Source organism: Taudactylus pleione, unplaced genomic scaffold (assembly GCF_031769625.1).
Source record: "Taudactylus pleione unplaced genomic scaffold, aTauple2 ptg001724l, whole genome shotgun sequence".
Classification (NCBI taxonomy): Eukaryota; Metazoa; Chordata; class Amphibia; order Anura; family Myobatrachidae; genus Taudactylus; species Taudactylus pleione.
In genome coordinates this window covers 963,738-986,580 of record NW_028286121.1, presented here as the reverse complement: position 1 = coordinate 986,580, position 22,843 = coordinate 963,738, and the positions used below count along the sequence as shown (strand labels likewise).

At 54.0% G+C, this 22,843-nt stretch overlaps 1 protein-coding gene across 3 annotated transcripts in view; it reads left to right on the top strand.

Annotated features, from left to right (window-relative positions):
- The window catches only part of LOC148439525 (uncharacterized), a 41,756-nt gene extending 24,203 nt beyond the window's left edge, over window positions 1-17,553 (top strand). For all 3 annotated transcript variants that reach the window (XM_088464644.1, XM_088464646.1, XM_088464645.1), the window contains 4 exons: window positions 765-875; window positions 11,623-11,736; window positions 15,496-15,563; window positions 17,309-17,553. In XM_088464644.1, coding sequence (XP_088320770.1) covers window positions 765-875; window positions 11,623-11,736; window positions 15,496-15,563; window positions 17,309-17,350 — 335 coding nt within the window. In that variant the 3' untranslated portion in view covers window positions 17,351-17,553. The remainder of the gene's footprint in view (window positions 1-764; window positions 876-11,622; window positions 11,737-15,495; window positions 15,564-17,308) is intronic.
- The last annotated feature ends 5,290 nt before the right edge of the window (window positions 17,554-22,843 follow it).

Here is a 22,843-nt window from a genome sequence, read left to right as displayed (position 1 = left end):
GCTCCTCCTTCCATCCCTCTCCCCTACAAGTGCCCCTCCTTCCAACCCTCTCCCTGCATGTGCCCCTCCTTCCATCCCTCTCCTCTGCATGTGCCCCTCCTTCCATCCCTCTCCCTGCATGTGCCCCTCCTTCCATCGCTCTCCCTGCATGTGCCCCTCCTTCCATCCCTCTGCCCTACATATGCCCCTCCTTCCATCCCTCTCACTGCATGTGCCCCTCCTTCCATCCCTCTCCTCTACATGTGCCCCTCCTTCCATCCCTCTCCCCTGCATGTGCCCCTCCTTCCATCCCTCTCCCCTACATGTGCCCCTCCTTCCATCGCTCTCCTCTGCATGTGCCCCTCCTTCCATCCCTCTCCTCTACATGTGCCCCTCCTTCCATCCCTCTCCCCTGCATGTGCCCCTCCTTCCATCCCTCTCCTCTGCATGTGCCCCTCCTTCCATCCCTCTCCCTGCATGTGCCCCTCCTTCCATCCCTCTACTCTGCATGTGCCCCTCCTTCCATCCCTCTCCCCTACATGTGCCCCTCCTCCCTCTCTCTCCCCTGCATGTGCCTTTCCTTTTCGTATCCCCTTCGGCTCTAGTTTTCCCTTACATGTCCCCCATTTTTTTTATCTCCCTCCTTCCTCCCCTCTCCCCTACATGAACCTCTTCTATGTACCCTCCCTCTCTTTTGCATGTGCCCTTTCTCTGTGTATCCACCACCTACCTCCCTCCTACCTGCATCTTCTGAGTCTAAGCAATCATTTTTTCTCCTGTTTTAGAGGCTGTAAAACAAGATATTCTGAATGGGACTGGCAGTGGCTCAGAGATAGGGAAACCGATCCCAGCTCCCAGCAATGTGATCACTACTGGAGATTCAAATAAAACAAATGGTTTGTATCAGGTCAGACAGCATTACCCATCAGCCTCTCTGCTTCTGAAGCACTTCGTGAAACTCTCATCTTGTTATTACCTCCCTCTCCCCTGCATGTGCCCCTCCTCTGTGTATCCTCCTCATCCTTTCCTCTCACCTGCATGTGCCCCTCCTCTGTGTATCCTCATCCCTTCCTCTCACCTGCATGTGCCCCTCCTCTGTGTATCCTCCCCATCCCTTCCTCTCCCCTGCATGTGCCCCTCCTATGTGTATCCTCCTCTTCACTTCCTCTCACCTGCATGTTCCCCCCCGTGTATCCTCCCCATCCCTTCCTCTCCCCTGCATGTGCCCCTCCACTGTGTATCCTCCTCATCCCTTCCTCTCCCCTGCATGTGCCCCTCCTCTGTGTATCCTCCTCATCCTTTCCTCTCACCTGCATGTGCCTCTCCTCTGTGTATCCTCATCACTTCCTCTCCGCTGTATGTGCCCCCCCGTGTATCCTCCCCATCCCTTCCTCTCCCCTGCATGTGCCCCACCTCTGTGTATCCTCCTCATCCCTTCCTCTCACCTGCATGTGCCCCTCCTCTGTGTATCCTCATCACTTCCTCTCCGCTGTATGTGCCCCCCCGTGTATCCTCCCCATACGTTCCTCTCCCCTGCATGTGCCCCTCCCCTGTGTATCCTCCTCTTCCCTTCCTCTCCCCTGCATGTGCCCCTCCTCTGTGTATCTTCCTCATCCCTTCCTCTCCCCTGTATGTGCCCCTCCTCTGTGTATCCTCATCCCTTCCTCTCCCCAGCATGTGCCCTTCCTCTATGTATCCTCCTCATCCCTTCCTCTCCCCTGCATGTGCCCCTCCCCTGTGTATCCTCCTCATCCCTTCCTCCCACCTGCATGTGCCCCTCCCCTGTGTATCCTCCTCATCCCTCCCTCTCCCCTGCATGTGCCCCTCCTCTGTTTATCCTTCTCATCCCTTCCTCTCACCTGCATGTGCCTCTCCCCTGTGTACCCTCCTCATGCCTTCCTCTCCCCTGCATGTGCCTCTCCTCTGTGTATCTTCCTCATCCCTTACTCTCCCCTGTGTATCCTCCTTATGCCATCCTCTCCCCTGCATGTGCCCCTCCCCTGTGTATCCTCCTCATCCCTTCCTCTCCCCTGCATGTGCCTCTCTCCTGTGTATCCTCCTCATCCCTTCCTCTCCCCTGCCTGTGCCCCTCCCTCGTGTATCCTCCTCATCCCTTCCTCTCCCCTACATGTGCCCCTCCCCCTGTGTATCTTCCTCATCCCTTCCTCTCCCCTGCATGTGCCTCTCCCCTGTGTATCCTCCTCATCCCTTCCTCTCACCTGCATGTGCCTCTCCCCTGTGTATCCTCCTCATCCCTTCCTCTCCCCTGCATGTGCCTCTCCCCTGTGTATCCTCCTTATCCCTTCCTCTCACCTGCATGTGCCTCTCCCCTGTGTATCCTCCTCATCCCTTCCTCTCCCCTGCATGTGCCTCTCCCCTGTGTATCCTCCTCATCCCTTCCGCTCACCTGCATGTGCCTCTCCCCTGTGTATCGTCCTCATCCCTTCCTCTCCCCTACATGTTCCCCTCCCGCTGTGTATCCTCCTCATCCCTTCCTCTCCCCTGCATGTGCCTCTCCCCTGTGTATCCTCCTCATCCCTTCCTCTCCCCTGCATGTGCTCCTCCTCTGTGTATCCTCCTCATCCCTTCCTCTCCCCTGCATGTGCCCCTCCTCTGTGTATCCTCCTCATCCCTTCCTCTCACCTGCATGTGCCGCTCCCCAGTGTATCCTCATTATGCCTTCCTCTCCCCTGCATGTGCCTCTCCTCTGTGTATCCTCCTCATCCCTTCCTCTCCCCTGCATGTGCCCCTCCTCTGTGTATCCTTCTCATCCCTTCCTCTCCCCTTCATGTGCCCCTCCTCTGTTTATCCTTCTCATCCCTTCCTCTCACCTGCATGTGCCTCTCCCCTGTGTACCCTCCTCATGCCTTCCTCTCCCCTGCAAGTGCCTCTCCTCTGTGTATCTTCCTCATCCCTTACTCTCCCCTGTGTTTCCTCCTCATCCCTTCCTCTCCCCTGTATGTGCCCCTCCTCTGTGTATCCTCCTCATCCCTTCCTGTCCCCTGCATGTGCCCCTCCTCTATGTATCCTTCTCATCCCTTCCTCTCCCCTGTATGTGCCCCTCCCCTGTGTATCCTCCTCATCCCTTCCTCTCACCTGCATGTGCCCCTCCCCTGTGTATCCTCCTCATCCCTCCCTCTCCCCTGCATGTGCCCCTCCACTGTGTATCCTCCTCATCCCTTCCTCTCCCCTGCATGTGCCCCTCCCCTGTGTATCCTTCTCATCCCTTCCTCTCCCCTTCATGTGCCACTCCCCTGTGTTTCCTCCTCATCCCTTCCTCTCCCCTTCTTGTGCCCCTCCTCTGTTTATCCTTCTCATCCCTTCCTCTCACCTGCATGTGCCTCTCCCCTGTGTATCCTCCTTATGCCTTCCTCTCCCCTGCATGTGCCTCTCCTCTGTGTATCTTCCTCATCCCTTACTCTCCCCTGTGTATCCTCCTTATGCCTTCCTCTCCCCTGCATGTGCCCCTCCCCTGTGTATCCTCCTCATCCCTTCCTCTCCCCTGCATGTGCCCCTCCCCCTGTGTATCCTCCTCATCCCTTCCTCTCCCCTGCATGTGCCTCTCCCCTGTGTATGCTCCTCATCCCTTCCTCTCACCTGCATGTGCCTCTCCCCTGTGTATTCTCCTCATCCCTTCCTCTCCCCTGCATGTGCCTCTCCTCTGTGTATCCTCCTTATCCCTTCCTCTCACCTGCATGTGCCTCTCCCCTGTGTTTCTTCCTCATCCCTTCCTCTCCCCTTCTTGTGCCCCTCCTCTGTTTATCCTTCTCATCTCTTCCTCTCACCTGCATGTGCCTCTCCCCTGTGTATCCTCCTTATGCCTTCCTCTCCCCTGCATGTGCCTCTCCTCTTTGTATCCTCCTCATCCCTTCCTCTCCCCTGCATGTGCCCCTCCTCTGTGTATCCTCCTCATCCCTTCCTCTCCCCTGTATGTGCCCCTCCTCTGTGTATCCTCCTCATCCCTTCCTCTCCCCTGCATGTGCCCCTCCTCTATGTATCCTCCTCATCCCTTCCTCTCCCCTGCATGTGCCCCTCCCCTGTGTATCCTCCTCATCCCTTCCTCTCACCTGCATGTGCCCCTCCCCTGTGTATCCTCCTCATCCCTCCCTCTCCCCTGCATGTGCCCCTCCCCTGTGTATCCTCCTCATCCCTTCCTCTCCCCTGCATGTGCCCCTCCCCTGTGTATCCTCCTCATCCCTTCCTCTCCCCTTCATGTGCCCCTCCCCTGTGTATCCTCCTCATCCCTTCCTCTCCCCTTCATGTGCCCCTCCTCTGTTTATCCTTCTCATCCCTTCCTCTCACATGCATGTGCCTCTCCCCTGTGTACCCTCCTCATGCCTTCCTCTCCCCTGCATGTGCCTCTCCTCTGTGTATCTTCCTCATCCCTTACTCTCCCCTGTGTATCCTCCTTATGCCTTCCTCTCCCCTGCATGTGCCCCTCCCCTGTGTATCCTCCTCATCCCTTCCTCTCCCCTGCATGTGCCCCTCCCCCTGTATATCCTCCTCATCCCTTCCTCTCCCCTGCATGTGCCTCTCCCCTGTGTATGCTCCTCATCCCTTCCTCTCACCTGCATGTGCCTCTCCCCTGTGTATTCTCCTCATCCCTTCCTCTCCCCTGCATGTGCCTCTCCTCTGTGTATCCTCCTTATCCCTTCCTCTCACCTGCATGTGCCTCTCCCCTGTGTATCCTCCTCATCCCTTCCTCTCCCCTGCATGTGCCTCTCCCCTGTGTATCCTCCTCATCCCTTCTGCTCACCTGCATGTGCCTCTCCCCTGTGTATCGTCCTCATCCCTTCCTCTCCCCTACATGTGCCCCTCCCGTTGTGTATCCTCCTCATCCCTTCCTCTCCCCTGCATGTGCCTCTCCCCTGTGTTTCCTCCTCATCCCTTCCTATCCCCTGCATGTGCTCCTCCTTAGTGTATCCTCCTCATCCCTTCCTCTCCCCTGCATGTGCCCCTCCTATGTGTATCCTCCTCATCCCTTCCTCTCCCCTGCATGTGCCGCTCCCCAGTGTATCCTCCTTATGCCTTCCTCTCCCCTGCATGTGCCTCTCCTCTGTGTATCCTCCTTATCCCTTCCTCTCCCCTGCATGTGCCCCTCCCCTGTGTATCCTTCTCATCCCTTCCACTATCCTTCATGTGCCCCTCCTATGTGTATCCTCCTCATCCCTTCCTCTCCCCTGCATGTGCCGCTCCCCAGTGTATCCTCCTTATGCCTTCCTCTCCCCTGCATGTGCCTCTCCTCTGTGTATCCTCCTTATCCCTTCCTCTCCCCTGCATGTGCCCCTCCCCTGTGTATCCTTCTCATCCCTTCCACTATCCTTCATGTGCCCCTCCCCTGTGTATCCTCCTCATGCCTTCCTCTCCCCTTCATGTGCCCCTCCTCTGTTTATCCTTCTCATCCCTTCCTCTCACCTGCATGTGCCTCTCCTCTGTGTATCTTCCTCATCCCTTACTCTCCCCTGTGTATCCTCCTTATGCCTTCCTCTCCCCTGCATGTGCCCCTCCCCTGTGTATCCTATTCATCTCTACTTCTCCCCTGCATGTGCCTCTCCTCTGTGTATCCTCCTCATCCCTTCCTCTCCCCTGCATGTGCCCCTCCTCTGTGTATCCTCCTCATCCCATCCTCTCCCCTGCATGTGCCCCTCCTCTGTGTATCCTCCTCATCCCTTCCTCTCCCCTGCATGTACCTCTCCCTTGTGTATCCTCCTCATCCCTTCCTCTCCCCTGCATGTACCTCTCCCCTGTGTATCCTCCTCATCCCTTCCTCTCCCCTCCATGTGCCTCTCCCCTGTGTATCCTCCTCATCCCTTCCTTTCCCCTGCATGTACCTCTTCCCTGTGTATCCTCCTCATCACTTCCTCTCCCCTGCATGTGCCTCTCCTCTGTGTATCTTCCTCATCCCTTACTCTCCCCTGTGTATCCTCCATATGCCTTCCTATCCCCTGCATGTGCCCCTCCCCTGTGTATCCTCCTCATCCCTCCCTCTCCCCTGCATGTGCCCCTCCCCTGTGTATCCTCCTCATCCCTTCCTCTCCCCTGCATGTGCCCCTCCCCTGTGTATCCCCCTCATCCCTTCCTCTCCCCTTCATGTGCCCCTCCCCTGTGTATCCTCCTCATCCCTTCCTCTCCCCTTCATGTGCCCCTCCTCTGTTTATCCTTCTCATCCCTTCCTCTCACCTGCATGTGCCTCTCCCCTGTGTACCCTCCTCATGCCTTCCTCTCCCCTGCATGTGCCTCTCCTCTGTGTATCTTCCTCATCCCTTACTCTCCCCTGTGTATCCTCCTTATGCCATCCTCTCCCCTGCATGTGCCCCTCCCCTGTGTATCCTCCTCATCCCTTTCTCTCCCCTGCATGTGCCTCTCCCCTGTGTATCCTCCTCATCCCTTCCTCTCCCCTGCCTGTGCCCCTCCCTCGTGTATCCTCCTCATCCCTTCCTCTCCCCTGCATGTGCCCCTCCCCCTGTGTATCCTCCTCATCCCTTCCTCTCCCCTGCATGTGCCTCTCCCCTGTGTATCCTCCTCATCCCTTCCGCTCACCTGCATGTGCCTCTCCCCTGTGTATCGTCCTCATCCCTTCCTCTCCCCTACATGTTCCCCTCCCGCTGTGTATCCTCCTCATCCCTTCCTCTCCCCTGCATGTGCCTCTCCCCTGTGTATCCTCCTCATCCCTTCCTCTCCCCTGCATGTGCTCCTCCTCTGTGTATCCTCCTCATCCCTTCCTCTCCCCTGCATGTGCCCCTCTGTGTATCCTCCTCATCCCTTCCTCTCACCTGCATGTGCCGCTCCCCAGTGTATCCTCATTATGCCTTCCTCTCCCCTGCATGTGCCTGTCCTCTGTGTATCCTCCTCATCCCTTCCTCTCCCCTGCATGTGCCCCTCCTCTGTGTATCCTTCTCATCCCTTCCTCTCCCCTTCATGTGCCCCTCCTCTGTTTATCCTTCTCATCCCTTCCTCTCACCTGCATGTGCCTCTCCCCTGTGTACCCTCCTCATGCCTTCCTCTCCCCTGCAAGTGCCTCTCCTCTGTGTATCTTCTTCATCCCTTACTCTCCCCTGTGTTTCCTCCTCATCCCTTCCTCTCCCCTGTATGTGCCCCTCCTCTGTGTATCCTCCTTATCCCTTCCTCTCCCCTGTATGTGCCCCTCCTCTGTGTATCCTCCTCATCCCTTCCTCTCCCCTGCATGTGCCTCTCCCCTGTGTATCGTCCTCATCCCTTCCTCTCCCCTACATGTTCCCCTCCCGCTGTGTATCCTCCTCATCCCTTCCTCTCCCCTGCATGTGCCTCTCCCCTGTGTATCCTCCTCATCCCTTCCTCTCCCCTGCATGTGCTCCTCCTCTGTGTATCCTCCTCATCCCTTCCTCTCCCCTGCATGTGCCCCTCCTCTGTGTATCCTCCTCATCCCTTCCTCTCACCTGCATGTGCCGCTCCCCAGTGTATCCTCATTATGCCTTCCTCTCCCCTGCATGTGCCTGTCCTCTGTGTATCCTCCTCATCCCTTCCTCTCCCCTGCATGTGCCCCTCCTCTGTGTATCCTTCTCATCCCTTCCTCTCCCCTTCATGTGCCCCTCCTCTGTTTATCCTTCTCATCCCTTCCTCTCACCTGCATGTGCCTCTCCCCTGTGTACCCTCCTCATGCCTTCCTCTCCCCTGCAAGTGCCTCTCCTCTGTGTATCTTCTTCATCCCTTACTCTCCCCTGTGTTTCCTCCTCATCCCTTCCTCTCCCCTGTATGTGCCCCTCCTCTGTGTATCCTCCTCATCCCTTCCTCTCCCCTGTATGTGCCCCTCCTCTGTGTATCCTCCTCATCCCTTCCTCTCCCCTGCATGTGCCCCTCCTCTATGTATCCTCCTCATCCCTTCCTCTCCCCTGCATGTGCCCCTCCCCTGTGTATCCTCCTCATCCCTTCTTCTCACCTGCATGTGCCCCTCCCCTGTGTATCCTCCTCATCCCTCCCTCTCCCCTGCATGTGCCCCTCCCCTGTGTATCCTCCTCATCCCTTCCTCTCCCCTGCATGTGCCCCTCCCCTGTGTATCCTCCTCATCCCTTCCTCTCCCCTTCATTTGCCCCTCCCCTGTGTATCCTCCTCATCCCTTCCTCTCCCCTTCATGTGCCCCTCCTCTGTTTATCCTTCTCATCCCTTCCTCTCACTTGCATGTGCCTCTCCCCTGTGTACCCTCCTCATGCCTTCCTCTCCCCTGCATGTGCCTCTCCTCTGTGTATCCTCCTTATCCCTTCCTCTCACCTGCATGTGCCTCTCCCCTGTGTTTCTTCCTCATCCCTTCCTCTCCCCTTCTTGTGCCCCTCCTCTGTTTATCCTTCTCATCTCTTCCTCTCACCTGCATGTGCCTCTCCCCTGTGTATCCTCCTTATGCCTTCCTCTCCCCTGCATGTGCCTCTCCTCTGTGTATCCTCCTCATCCCTTCCTCTCCCCTGCATGTGCCCCTCCTCTGTGTATCCTCCTCATCCCTTCCTCTCCCCTGTATGTGCCCCTCCTCTGTGTATCCTCCTCATCCCTTCCTCTCCCCTGCATGTGCCCCTCTTCTATGTATCCTCCTCATCCCTTCCTCTCCCCTGCATGTGCCCCTCCCCTGTGTATCCTCCTCATCCCTTCCTCTCACCTGCATGTGCCCCTCCCCTGTGTATCCTCCTCATCCCTCCCTCTCCCCTGCATGTGCCCCTCCCCTGTGTATCCTCCTCATCCCTTCCTCTCCCCTGCATGTGCCCCTCCCCTGTGTATCCTCCTCATCCCTTCCTCTCCCCTTCATGTGCCCCTCCCCTGTGTATCCTCCTCATCCCTTCCTCTCCCCTTCATGTGCCCCTCCTCTGTTTATCCTTCTCATCCCTTCCTCTCACATGCATGTGCCTCTCCCCTGTGTACCCTCCTCATGCCTTCCTCTCCCCTGCATGTGCCTCTCCTCTGTGTATCTTCCTCATCCCTTACTCTCCCCTGTGTATCCTCCTTATGCCTTCCTCTCCCCTGCATGTGCCCCTCCCCTGTATATCCTCCTCATCCCTTCCTCTCCCCTGCATGTGCCCCTCCCCCTGTGTATCCTCCTCATCCCTTCCTCTCCCCTGCATGTGCCTCTCCCCTGTGTATGCTCCTCATCCCTTCCTCTCACCTGCATGTGCCTCTCCCCTGTGTATTCTCCTCATCCCTTCCTCTCCCCTGCATGTGCCTCTCCTCTGTGTATCCTCCTTATCCCTTCCTCTCACCTGCATGTGCCTCTCCCCTGTGTATCCTCCTCATCCCTTCCTCTCCCCTGCATGTGCCTCTCCCCTGTGTATCCTCCTCATCCCTTCTGCTCACCTGCATGTGCCTCTCCCCTGTGTATCGTCCTCATCCCTTCCTCTCCCCTACATGTGCCCCTCCCGTTGTGTATCCTCCTCATCCCTTCCTCTCCCCTGCATGTGCCTCTCCCCTGTGTATCCTCCTCATCCCTTCCTATCCCCTGCATGTGCTCCTCCTTAGTGTATCCTCCTCATCCCTTCCTCTCCCCTGCATGTGCCCCTCCTATGTGTATCCTCCTCATCCCTTCCTCTCCCCTGCATGTGCCGCTCCCCAGTGTCTCCTCCTTATGCCTTCCTCTCCCCTGCATGTGCCTCTCCTCTGTGTATCCTCCTCATCCCTTTCTCTCCCCTGCATGTGCCCCTCCTCTGTGTATCCTCCTCATCCCTTCCTCTCCCCTGTATGTGCCCCTCCTCTGTGTATCCTCCTCATCCGTTCCTGTCCCCTGCATGTGCCCCTCCTCTATTTATCCATCTCATCCATTCCTCTCCCCTGCATGTGCCCCTCCCCTGTGTATCCTCCTCATCCCTTCCTCTCACCTGCATGTGCACCTCCCCTGTGTATCCTCCTCATCCCTCCCTCTCCCCTGCATGTGCCCCTCCCCTGTGTATCCTCATCCCTTCCTCTCCCCTGCATGTGCCCCTCCCCTGTGTATCCTTCTCATCCCTTCCACTATCCTTCATGTGCCCCTCCCCTGTGTATCCTCCTCATCCCTTCCTCTCCCCTTCATGTGCCCCTCCTCTGTGTATCTTCCTCATCCCTTACTCTCCCCTGTGTATCCTCCTTATGCCTTCCTCTCCCCTGCATGTGCCCCTCCCCTGTGTATCCTATTCATCTCTACTTCTCCCCTGCATGTGCCTCTCCTCTGTGTATCCTCCTCATCCCTTCCTCTCCCCTGCATGTGCCCCTCCTCTGTGTATCCTCCTCATCCCATCCTCTCCCCTGCATGTGCCCCTCCTCTGTGTATCCTCCTCATCCCTTCCTCTCCCCTGCATGTACCTCTCCCCTGTGTATCCTCCTCATCCCTTCCTCTCCCCTGCATGTACCTCTCCCCTGTGTATCCTCCTCATCCCTTCCTCTCCCCTCCATGTGCCTCTCCCCTGTGTATCCTCCTCATCCCTTCCTTTCCCCTGCATGTACCTCTCCCCTGTGTATCTTCCTCATCCCTTGCTCTCCCCTGTGTATCCTCCATATGCCTTCCTCTCCCCTGCATGTGCCCCTCCCCTGTGTATCCTCATCCCTTCATCTCCCCTGCATGTGCCTCTCCCCTGTGTATCCTCCTCATCCCTTCCTCTCCCCTGCATGTGCCCCTCCCTCGTGTATCCTCCTCATACCTTCCTCTCCCCTGCATGTGCCTCTCCCCTGTGTATCCTCCTCATCCCTTCCTCTCACCTGCATGTGCCTCTCCCCTGTGTATCCTCCTCATCCCTTCCTCTCCCGTGCATGTGCCTCTCCCCTGTGTATCCTCCTTATCCCTTCCTCTCCCCTGCATGTGCCTCTCGTCTGAGTATCCTCCTCATCACTTCCTCTCCCCTGCATGTGCCCCTCCCCTGTGTATCCTCATCCCTTCCTCTCCCCTCCATGTGCCTCTCCTCTGTGTATCCTCCTCATCCCTTCCTCTCCCCTGCATGTGCCCCTCCCCTGTGTATCCTCTTCACCCCTTCCTCTCCCCTGCATGTGCCTCTCCCCTGTGTATCCTCCTCATCCCTTCCTCTCCCCTGCATGTGCCTCTCCTCTGTGTATCCTCCTCATCCCTTCCTCTCCCCTGCATGTGCCTCTCCCCTGTGTATCCTCCTCATCCCTTCCTCTCCCCTGCATGTGTCTCCTGTGTATCCTCCTCATCCCTTTCTCTCCCCTGCATGCGCCTCTCCTGTGTATCCTCCTCATCCCTTCCTCTCCCCTGCATGCGCCTCCCTTGTGTATCCTCCTCATCCCTTCCTCTCCCCTGCATGCGCCTCCCTTCTGTATCCTCCTCCTTCCTCCCTATCTCTTGTATGTGCCCCTCCCCTTTATATCCTCTTTCCTCTCCCGTGTATACCCTCCTCCTCCCTCCATTTACCCTGCATGTGCCTCTCCCCTGTGTATCCCCCTCTTCCCTCCCTTCCTCTTCCCTGTGTATCCCCCTCCTCCCTCCCTCTCTCCAGCATGTCATTGCTCTGTGTATACTCCTCTGCTCTAGTTTTCCCTTGCATGTCTCCCATCCTTGTCCATCCCCCTTCCTTCCATCTACCCTGCATGAGCTCCTCCTCTGTGTAAGCTCCTCCATCTCCCCTGCTTGTGCCCCTCCTCTGTGTAGCCACCTCCTGCCTCCCTCCTACCTGCATACTCCAAGTAAGATTGTTTCTCCTGTTTTAGAGGCGTTACTTCAAAGTATTATTACTGGAACTAGCAGTGGCTCAGAGACAGGAAGACAGGGACCAGCTCCCAGCAATGTGATCACTGCTGAGAAGGATTCAACTATTACTAATGGTTTGTATCAGGTCTGACAGCATTACCCATCAGCCTCTCTGCTTCTGCTGCACTTGGGTGAAACTCTCATCTTGTAATTACGTCCCTTTCCCTGCATGTGCCCCTCCTTCCATCCCTCTCCTCTGCATGTGCCCCTCCTTCCATCCCTCTCCCCTACATGTGCCCCTCCTTCCATCCCTCTCCTCTACATGTGCCCCTCCTTCCATCCCTCTCCTCTGCATGAGCCCCTCCTTACATCCCTCTCCTCTGCATGTGTCCCTCCTTCCATCCCTCTTCTCTGCATGTGCCCCTCCTTCCATCCCTCTCCTCTGCATGTGCCCCTCCTTCCATCCCTCCCCCCTACATGTGGCCCTCCTTCCATCCCTCTCCCCTACATGTGCCCCTCCTTCCATCCCTCTCCCCTACATGTGCCCCTCCTTCCATCCCTCTCCTCTGCATATGCCCCTCCTTCCATCCCTCTCCCCTACATGTGTCCCTCCTTCCATCCCTCTGCCCTTATGTGCCTCTCCTTCCACCCCTCTCCCCTGCATGTGCCCCTCCTTCCATCCCTCTGCCCTGTATGTGCCCCTCCTTCCATCCCTCTCCTCTACATGTGCTCCTCCTTCCATCCCTCCCCCCTACATGTGCCCCTCCTTCCATCCCTCTCCCCTACATGTGCCCCTCCTTCCATCCCTCCCCCCTACATGTGCCCCTTCTTCCATCCCTCTCCCCTACATGTGCCCCTCCTTCCATCCCTCTGCCCTTATGTGCCTCTCCTTCCATCCCTATCCCCTGCTTGTGCCCCTCCTTCCATCCCTCTCCTCTGCATATGCCCCTCCTTCCATCCCTCTCCTCTACCTGTGCTCCTCCTTCCATCCCTCCCCCCTACATGTGCCCCCCCTTCCATCCCTCTCCTCTGCATGTGTCCCTCCTTCCATCCCTCTCCCCTACATGTGCCCCTACTTCCATCCCTCTCCCCTACATGTGCCCCTCCTTCTATCCCTCTCCCCTACATGTGCCCCTCCTTCCATCCCTCTCCTCTGCATGTGCCCCTCCTTCCATCCCTCTCCTCTACATGTGCTCCTCCTTCCATCCCTGTCCCTGCATGTGCCCCTCCTTCCATCCCTCCCCCCTACATGTGCCCCTCCTTCCATCCTTCTGCCCTGTCTGTGCCCCTCCTTCCATCCCTCTCCCTGCATGTGCCCCTCCTTCCATCCCTCTCCTCTGCATGTGCCCCTCCTTCCATCCCTCTCCCCTGCATATGCCCCTCCTTCCATCCCTCTCCCCTACATGTGCCCCTCCTTCCATCCCTCTCCTCTACATGTGCCCCTCCTTCCATCCCTCATCTCTACATGTGCCCCTCCTTCCATCCCTCTCCTCTACATGTGCCCCTCCTTCCATCCCCCTCCCCTACATGTGCCCCTCCTTCCATCCCTCTCCCTTACATGTGCCCCTCCTTCTATCCCTCTCCCCTGCATGTGCCCCTTCTTCCATCCCTCTCCCCTGCATGTGCCCCTCCTTCCATCCCTCTCCCCTACATGTGCCCCTCCTTCCATCCCTCTCCTCTGCATGTGCCCCTCCTTCCATCCCTCTCCTCTGCATGTGCCCCTCCTTCCATCCCTCTCCCCTGCATGTGCCCCTCCCATCCCTCTCCCCTACATGTGCCCCTCCTTCCATCCCTCCCCCCTACATGTGCCCCTCCTTCCATCCCTCTCCCCTACATGTGCCCCTCCTTCCATCCCTATCCCCTACATGTGCCCCTCCTTCCATCCCTCTCCTCTGCATGTGCCCCTCCTTCCATCCCTCTCTCCTACATGTGCCCCTCCTTCCATCCCTCTGCCCTTATGTGCCTCTCCTTCCATCCCTCTCCCCTACATGTGCCCCTCCTTCCATCCCTCTCCCCTGCATGTGCCCCTCCTTCCATCCCTCTCCTCTACATGTGCCCCTCCTTCCATCCCTCTCTCCTGCATGTGCCCCTCCTTCCATCCCTCTCCCCTACATGTGCCCCTCCTTCCATCCCTCTCCTCTGCATGTGCCCCTCCTTCCATCCCTCTCCTCTGCATGTGCCCCTCCTTCCATCCCTCTCCCCTGCATGTGCCCCTCCTTCCATCCCTCTCCCCTACATGTGCCCCTCCTTCCATCCCTCTCCCCTACATGTGCCCCTCCTTCCATCCCTCTCCCCTACATGTGCCCCTCCTTCCATCCGTCTCCCCTACATGTGCCCCTTCTTCCATCCCTCTCCCCTACATGTGCCCCTCCTTCCATCCCTCTCCTCTGCATGTGCCCCTTCCATCCCTCTCCCCTGCATGTGCCTCTCATCCATCCCTCTCCCCTGCATGTGCCTCTCATCCATCCCTCTCCCCTGCATGTGCCTCTCATCCATCCCTCTGCTCTGCATGTGCCTCTCATCCATCCCTCTGCTCTGCATGTGCCCCTCCATCCATCCATCTCCCCTACATGTGCCCCTCCTTCGATCCCTCTCCCCTGCATGTGCCCCTCCTTCCATCCCTCTCCCCTACATGTGCCCCTCCTTCCATCCCTCTCCTCTGCATGTGCCCCTCCTTCCATCCCTCTCCTCTGCATGTGCCCCTCCTTCCATCCCTCTCCCCTGCATGTGCCCCTCCCATCCCTCTCCCCTACATGTGCCCCTCCTTCCATCCCTCCCCCCTACATGTGCCCCTCCTTCCATCCCTCTCCCCTACATGTGCCCCTCCTTCCATCCCTCTCCCCTACATGTGCCCCTCCTTCCATCCCTCTCCCCTGCATGTGCCCCTCCCATCCCTCTCCCCTACATGTGCCCCTCCTTCCATCCCTCCCCCCTACATGTTCCCCTCCTTCCATCCCTCTCCCCTACATGTGCCCCTCCTTCCATCCCTCTCCCCTACATGTGCCCCTCCTTCCATCCTTCTCCTCTACATGTGCCCCTCCTTCCATCCGTCTCCCCTACATGTGCCCCTTCTTCCATCCCTCTCCCCTACATGTGCCCCTCCTTCCATCCCTCTCCTCTGCATGTGCCCCTCCTTCCATCCCTCTCCCCTGCATGTGCCTCTCATCCATCCCTCTCCCCTGCATGTGCCTCTCATCCATCCCTCTCCCCTGCATGTGCCTCTCATCCATCCCTCTGCTCTGCATGTGCCTCTCATCCATCCCTCTGCTCTGCATGTGCCCCTCCATCCATCCATCTCCCCTACATGTGCCCCTCCTTCGATCCCTCTCCCCTGCATGTGCCCCTCCTTCCATCCCTCTCCTCTGCATGTGCCCCTCCTTCCATCCCTCTCCTCTGCATGTGCCCCTCCTTCCGTCCCTCTCCTCTGCATGTGCCCCTCCTTCCATCCCTCTCCTCTGCATGTGCCCCTCCTTCCATCCCTCTGCCCTGTATGTGCCCCTCCCTTGTGAATGCTCCTCCTCCCTATCCCCTGTATGGGCACCTCCCCTGTGTAACCTCCTCCTCTGTGTATCCTTCTCCTCCCTCCCTCTCCCCTGTATGGGCACCTCCCCTGTGTAAGCTCCTCCTCTGTCTCCTCCTCCCTCTCCCCTGTATGGGCACCTCCCCTGTGTAAGCTCCCCCTCTGTCTCCTCCTCCCTCTCCCCTGTATGGGCACCTCCCCTGTGTAACCTCCTTCTCACCTGTATGGGACCATCCCCTGTGTATCTCTGCCTCCCTTAAATCTCTATCGTGCCCTTTGCAGTCACATCTGCATTTACCACCATATCCCTCACCCCACATCTGTACATACCCGCTTATATACCACATGTAATAATAATGTTCCATCTCCTTAGACACTGGAATTGAAGGACTTCTGCCAGTAGACGCCATTGTGACTCAGAAGCAGGGAGAACAAGCTCAGGTCAGTGCGGTGAGACCTCTACTGAGAAGGGTTTGTACTAATACCACTGGTCAGACTGCATTACCCATCAGCCACTCTGGGGCCTGGGCCATGGACATTGGCGGCCATCTCTTCTGAGAGAAGCAGCTTTTGTAGAGACGCAGCTGATTTGTCTGTCCATCAAGTCAGTGACTTTGGGTTTACACATTGGTCTCTTTTTTCCACTTCAAGAGTAGCCGTCACAAAGTACAATATTGTGTGTAAGAAAAGACACTGGGTATGATATAACGACAGGTGTTCAGTTGTCATTATATGTATATATTATATAGTATTTTCTTTCAAGTCTTATGAAGAAAATATAAATCTTGGACAAGTGTTGATGTTTTTATAATGTAATGTTTCCCTTTTTTATATTATGTTATCCATGAGCAGCTTTTAGTCACTGACTAAACAACTTCATTGATGGCCTTAAAAAATAGCGACACCTAGAGGTTATGAGTGGTACTAGTGGTGACAAGCATGATTACAGAGCAGTCCAGCAAAGACAAAGGGCCTGATTCACACCCGGACGCTAAGCCGCGATCGCTCACTACGGGCGATTGTCGCCCCCGTCTGCGCATGCGCAAATATGTGTGAGCCACTCACTGCGTCCGGGAATTGTGCGCTCGTAGTATACAGACTGAGCGCTACTTTGAGTGACAGATAGCGCCGTTTGTGGGTGGTAACAGGGGAAGGTGCTTGTGAACGGGGGAGTGGTGCTGTGAATGCAGGCGTGTCTGGGCGTCAAAACTGCGTTTTATGGGTGTGCATAATTAGCATGGAGGCGTCATTGTACTCGTCACTTGGTTGTATTTCAGCCTGCAGTGATCGCAGTGCTTGCAGTGGGGTAGGGTCTACCTCAAGGGCTGCGAGCAGCTCCGATGGCTCTCGATGGTTCTGATTAATCATACACTTCCTGGAGATGACGTGTGCTAAGAGAGAAAGGTGGGCATCTTTACACCGGCGTGCGCTCACTCTGCCGTCGCTCTCTAAGACATAGTTGGCGTCCTTATGCCTGGCCGTGCGATCGCAGAATTTGCATACCCTGCCCCTGACGGCTGTATTGCGTCCGGGTCTGAATCGCCCCCCAAAGTACTTTCTTGTGTGATCTGTTTTAAAACTCACTTCCCCATTCTCTCATCATCTCCCTCCTGGACTAGTGTAACCTCCTCCTGCCTGGTATTTCCTTAATCCATGTATACCCGCTTCTTTGCATCCTAAATACTGCAGCAAGACAGATCTCCCTACAGCTGTCCCAATCTCCACCCTCAGCCGCGCCTGCTCCCTTTGTATGAATTGGGCTCTATTCCAATGACATCATACTCTCTCTCGTGAGCAGGGCCCTCCTCACCCTTTCTTTTCATGTCTACATATATTTTGTCTACCTTGTATGTCCCTGTTTTCCCCACTGCCTGGTGCTGCGTAGCACCGCGGCTTGTACCTTACAAATCAACTGTGATAACATTTCTTGCAGTCTCCTATGTAACAACAGCACTATTCATTACTTTATGACCATGGACAGTGCTGTTACAGGGAGTATAATTGGCTGTGCTATTTATTCAGTGCTATTTGATCTTTTGAGCTCATATTAATATTTTTTTTATTGTTTGGATTCAGTGTTTTTTTTATTATTATTATTATTATTATTATTATTATTATTATTTAATTAATTAACCTCCTCTTGTTTCTTCCATCTGCACGTGCCGTGTGTTACCTTTGGGAAACAGGAAGCACCAGATCAAGACATCCCAGTGACAGAAGCGGCTTAAAGACATGAACCCCGTAGTGGTTTTCTGTGGGAACCTGGACGTATCTATAATCCTTGCCCTCGTCTCCTAGGAGTGAAGGGTGCAGTCCTTTCCATCGCTCTATGTGACACCGGCCACCGCTGCACACATAGGAAAAGGCAGGCTGTAGGGCCCGGCGCCTCATACTACAGGGTGCGATGAGATCCTGCTGGTGCTTTTCTTCTATGTCGCAATAAAAATAAGTTTCACGTTTAGTTCCGCTATAATCCTGGTGTCTCCGGCAGATCACTAACAGAGAGCAGAATATTTATATTTTATAATGAAGAAAAAGCAGTATGTGATGGATTGTGTGTATTTATTTTCTGTATATACATATATGTCTTTACATGTATATTTGTATGTGTATATATATATATATATATGTATATATATATATGTGTATATATATGTGTGTGTGTGTATATATATATATATATATATATATATATATATATATATATAGTCAGGTCCATAAATATTGGGACATTGACAGAATTTTCATATTTTGGCCTCTATTCACCACCACAATGGCTTTGAAATGAAACAAACAAGATGTGATTTAACTGCAGACTTTCAGATTTAATTTGAGGGTAATTACATCCAAATCAGGTGAACGGTGTAGGAATTAGAATGGTTTCTATATGTGCCTCCCACTTTTTAAGGGGCCAAAAGTAATGAGACAAACTAAACAATCCTAAATCTAACTTTCACTTTTTAATACTTTGTTGCAAATCCTTTGCAGGCAATTACAGCCTGAAGTCTGGAACACATAGACATCACCAGACGCTGGGTTTCATCCCTGGTGATGCTCTGCCAGGCCTCTACTGCAAATGTCTTCAGTTCCTGCTTGTTCTGGGGGCATTTTCCCTTCAGTTTTGTCTTCATCAAGTGAAATGCATGCTCAATTGGATTCAGGTCAGGGGATTGACTTGGCCATTGCATAACATTCCACTTTTTAGCCTTAAAAAACTCTTTGGTTGCTTTTGCAGTATGCTTCGGGTCATTGTCCATCTGCACTGTGAAGCGCCGTCCAATAGGTTCTGAAGCATTTGACTGAATATGAGCATATAATATTGCCCGAAACACTTCAGAATTCATTCTGCTGCTTTTGTCAGCAGTCACATCATCAATAAATACAAGGGAACCAGTTCCATTGGCAGCCATACATTCCCACGCCATGAAACTACCACCACCATGCTTCACTGATGAGGTGGTATGTTTTGGATCATGAGCAGTTCATTTCCTTCTCCGTACTCTTCTCTTCCCATCACTCTGGTACAAGTTGATCTTTGTCTCATCTGTCCATAGGATGTTGTTTCAGAACTGTAATGGCTTTTTTAGATGTTGTTTGGCAAACTGTAATGTGGTCTTCCTGTTTTTGTGGCTCACCAATGGTTTGCATCTTGTGGTGAACCCTCTATATTCACTCTTGTGAAGTCTTCTCTTGATTGTTGACTTTGACACATATACAGCTACCTCCTGGAGAGTGTTCTTGATTTGGCCAACTGTTGTGAAGGGGTTTTTCTTCACCAGGGAAATAATTCTTCTGTCATCCACTACAGTTGTTTTCCGTGGTCTTCCGGTGTTGCTGATCTCTCCGGTGCGTTCTTTCTTTTTAAGAATGTTCCAAACAGTTGATTTGGCCACACCTAATGTTTTTGCTCTCTCTCTGATGGGTTTGTTTTGATTTTTCAGCCTAATGATGGCTTGCTTCACTGATAGTGACAGCTCTTTGGATCTCATATTGAGAGTCGACATCAACTGATTCCAAATGCAAATGTCACACCTAGAATCAACTCCAGACCTTTTACCTGCTTAATTGATAATGAAGTAACGAGGGAATAGCCCACACCTGTCCATGAAATAGCTTTTGAGTTGATAGTCCCATTACTTTTGGCCCCTTAAAAAGTGAGAGGCACATATTGAAACCGTTGTAATTCCTACACCGTTCACCCGATTTGGATGTAATTACCCTCAAATTAAATCTGAAAGTCTGCAGGTAAAGCACATCTTGTTTGTTTCATTTCAAAACCATTGTGGTGGTGAATAGAGGCCAAAATCTGAAAATTCGGTCAATGTCCCAATATTTATGGACCTGACTGTATGTGTGTATATATATATATGTGTGTATATATATATATATATATATGTGTGTGTGTGTGTGTGTATGTGTGTATATATATATATATATACCGTATGTACGGAATGCCGGCGTTCGCACCCTAAACCCAACCCCACTACTTACCTTCGGGATTCCAGCGGTCGGGAGGCTGGTGCCAGTATTCTGACTAATGTTGGGAAATCCGGTATCGGCATTCTGACCGCCGTAATCTCCACGGTCAGGATATTGACCGCATCCCCTCCAAAACAACAGGTCTTGTGGGGTGTTCCCGGTATGCAGTGGTTAGTACCTACCAAAAGTGGTCCAAGGAAGGACAACCAGTGTACCAGTGACAGGGTTATAGGTGCCCAAGGCCCACTGATGCACATAGGGAGTGAAGGCTAGCCCACCTGGTCCAATCCCCCAGAGGAACGACTATAGCACAAACTGCTGGAAAGGGGTAATGCTGGCTATGATAGGAAGGTGTCAGAACACAGTACATCGCAGCTTGCTGCTTATGGAGCTGTGCAGCCATACACCTATCAGATCCTTCCCGACCGCTGTCCACCGCTGAATGCACCTACACTGGGCAGCACCATGGAGCAATGGAAGTAGGTGTCCTGGTCTGATGAATCATGTGGACGGCCGGGTGCGTGTCTGTCTATTACCTGGGGGAAGAGATGGCACCAGGACGCACTATGGGAATGAGGCAAGCTGGCGGTGGCAGTGTGATGCTCGGGGAAATGTTCTGCTGGGAAACCTTGGGTCCTGCCATTCATGGCACTTTGTTACTTTGACAAGAACCACCTACTGCTGCAGACCAAGTACACCGCTACTAAAAGATACATTGTATGAATAGAACATGTAACTGACTAATATGTCAAGTTATTCACTGGCACAATAGGGGACTAAGGGCCTGATTCAGAGCCGCTTGATTGCGCTGTGCGTTTGCAAGCGGCCCTATGTTCTGTTTACGTGCATGCGCACGCTTCGTTCTGCGCGTGCGCGAACTACACACTGCGATCGCTACCCTCTCACTCGCCCAGCAAAGGCAGCCCAGGGTAATGAGTGACAGGAGAGGCCGTTTGTGGGTGGTAACAGGGGTAGGACACTAATAATGGGGGGTTGGAGATACGAACGCAGGCGTGCCTGAGTGTTTCAACGCCGTTTTAGAGGCGTGCATAATTAACAGGCAGCGTCATAGCACACGTCACTTGCCTTTTTTTACACTGATTTCCTCACAATGATTGCGGTAGGATAAAGCTACCTCAAGCACTGCGTTTGCCTCCGATGGTGCTCGATGTACCAGTGTTTTAATATACTTCCTGGAGATGATGTGGTGCTGGTGGGCGGCTCTGCCTGTGCGATTGGGCGTACGCATACACAAAGTGGCCGCTCGATAAGACATGGTGGGCATGCTTATGCCTTGGCGAGCGTTCGCTTCCCGTGGTGTCACTTTGATAAATTTGCATACGCATCTAGCGAGCGTACGCAGATAGCGAACGGGTCTGAATCAGGCTCTAATTCTCTCACTTAGGGCCAGATTCAAGTACCGGTGATATTATCACACCCGCGATATTATCGTCGTTGGCAAAAATCGGTCGACCGATGAACCCCCGATCGGTCGATTATGCAGCTGATTTCGCCAACGACGGCAAATAAACGGACAACTTTTGGCCTAAATAGTAGAGAAAGCATTTCTCCTGTCTAGGGCAGGCGAAAAAAAAATTGAAAAACCCCTATTTTGGGGTAAAAAATGTGGGGATTTCGGGGGCGTGGCTTGACAGCCTTCTAGGAAAGCCGTGCATGCTAGGGGCTCCCGGCAGAGAGGCATTAAAATACCTCCTTTGCCTGGCTGAACTTGGCCTCAGTGTCCCCTGCGAGCTCCCTGTCACAGCCCAGCTTCAGTAGACATCGCGGGGGTAGAGCTACGGAGCCGGGGAAGGTCTCCTACCTTCCTGCAGGCTGTGGCCTATTTTTCCCCCTTGAAGCCGGGACCTAAACTTCTGTGGCGGATCGCGGATCGCGAGTCCGCCGGAATCGCGACTTTCCTCTGTTGAGATCCCCCGGGTTGACGCGGCTGCGGAGGCATCCAGAGGGACCCATCCGTTTGCCCTCCATCTGGACCTGTATGGGCGTCTGGCGCTGGCTGGAGTCAGCAGAAAGGGAGCGCCCGCCGCCATCTTGAAATCCCCTGCTCAGCCTGGAGGCGGTGAGGGAGCCGGTGCCCGCTCCAGAAGCTAAGTACACAGCTCTGCTCTGTCCTGTCATATATCCCTGGCTGTACAGACGCAGCCTGGGTGCATCCACAGTGCAGGTGGCTCCCTGGCCCCTCTTCTATATTTCAGCCGCTAAAAGGCTGCCAACCTATGAGCTAAAGCTTTAACCCCTGCAGGTTCAAGCCTGCAGATCAGCTCCTGCCATATAGCTGCTACTCTGCAGTGTTTCTCTTCTTTGTACCCAATAAACACTGAGTCTATTTTTGCTGGTGTTGTGCTGTGCTCCACATATATTGTAAGGAAAGTGTATATATGCCTCTCTGTGTTTGGAGCTGCCGCATAACTACCTGTATATACCCAGCTCATTTTCTCTAGCCTAACAGGTTTAATCCAACTCAGCTATCTAGCTTGCTCTTGCCCTGACATTTTTTATTTTTTGTGCTGGTAGACATTTGCCAACTACTCTACGCTGGCTCCCTCCTGTGGTCTTTTGTGATAATTACATCAAAATCCAATTGCAGCCACAATCAGTGTACCTCCATTTGCTATTATATTTTCTGTCAGCCTCCCACACTCTTTTGTCTGAGGTCAAGATTCTCCTGGATGGTGCATCTCTGGAGTTAAAGATGTTCGTTTAATATTGTCACCCAACTTGCCTGGATTATTCTTGCAGAGCCCTGTGTCTCACTTTTCATACCATAGTTCTCTTTAATTTTTATTACTATTATATCACTATGTCGCAGAGAGGTAAGAAACCTCCACCATCCTCTACGAATTTCTTCGGATCTAAATCCAAGGGTTCTCAGAGTTCGTCACTACCCCCAGAATCCCCCTCCTCCCCATGCTCATCCGAAGCTGGTATTGATCCTCAAATTCAGGCGGTTATGACTGGTTTGTTGGAGGGAGTTCAGACTGCTTTCAAGCAAGAACTGTCAAAAGCTATAACGGAATTTAAATCAGAACTGACATCCCTTGGCAACAGAACGGATGCGCTGGAATCTAAATCGGACGACTTATGCCGTTCCCAAATCCGTCTTGATAAAAAACTCTCTAGACTTCATGACGAGGTGGAGACACTCAAAGAAAGACAAGAGGACCAAGAGAATCGATCTCGTCGCAACAATTTACGTATCCGTGATATAGCAGAATCAGTCC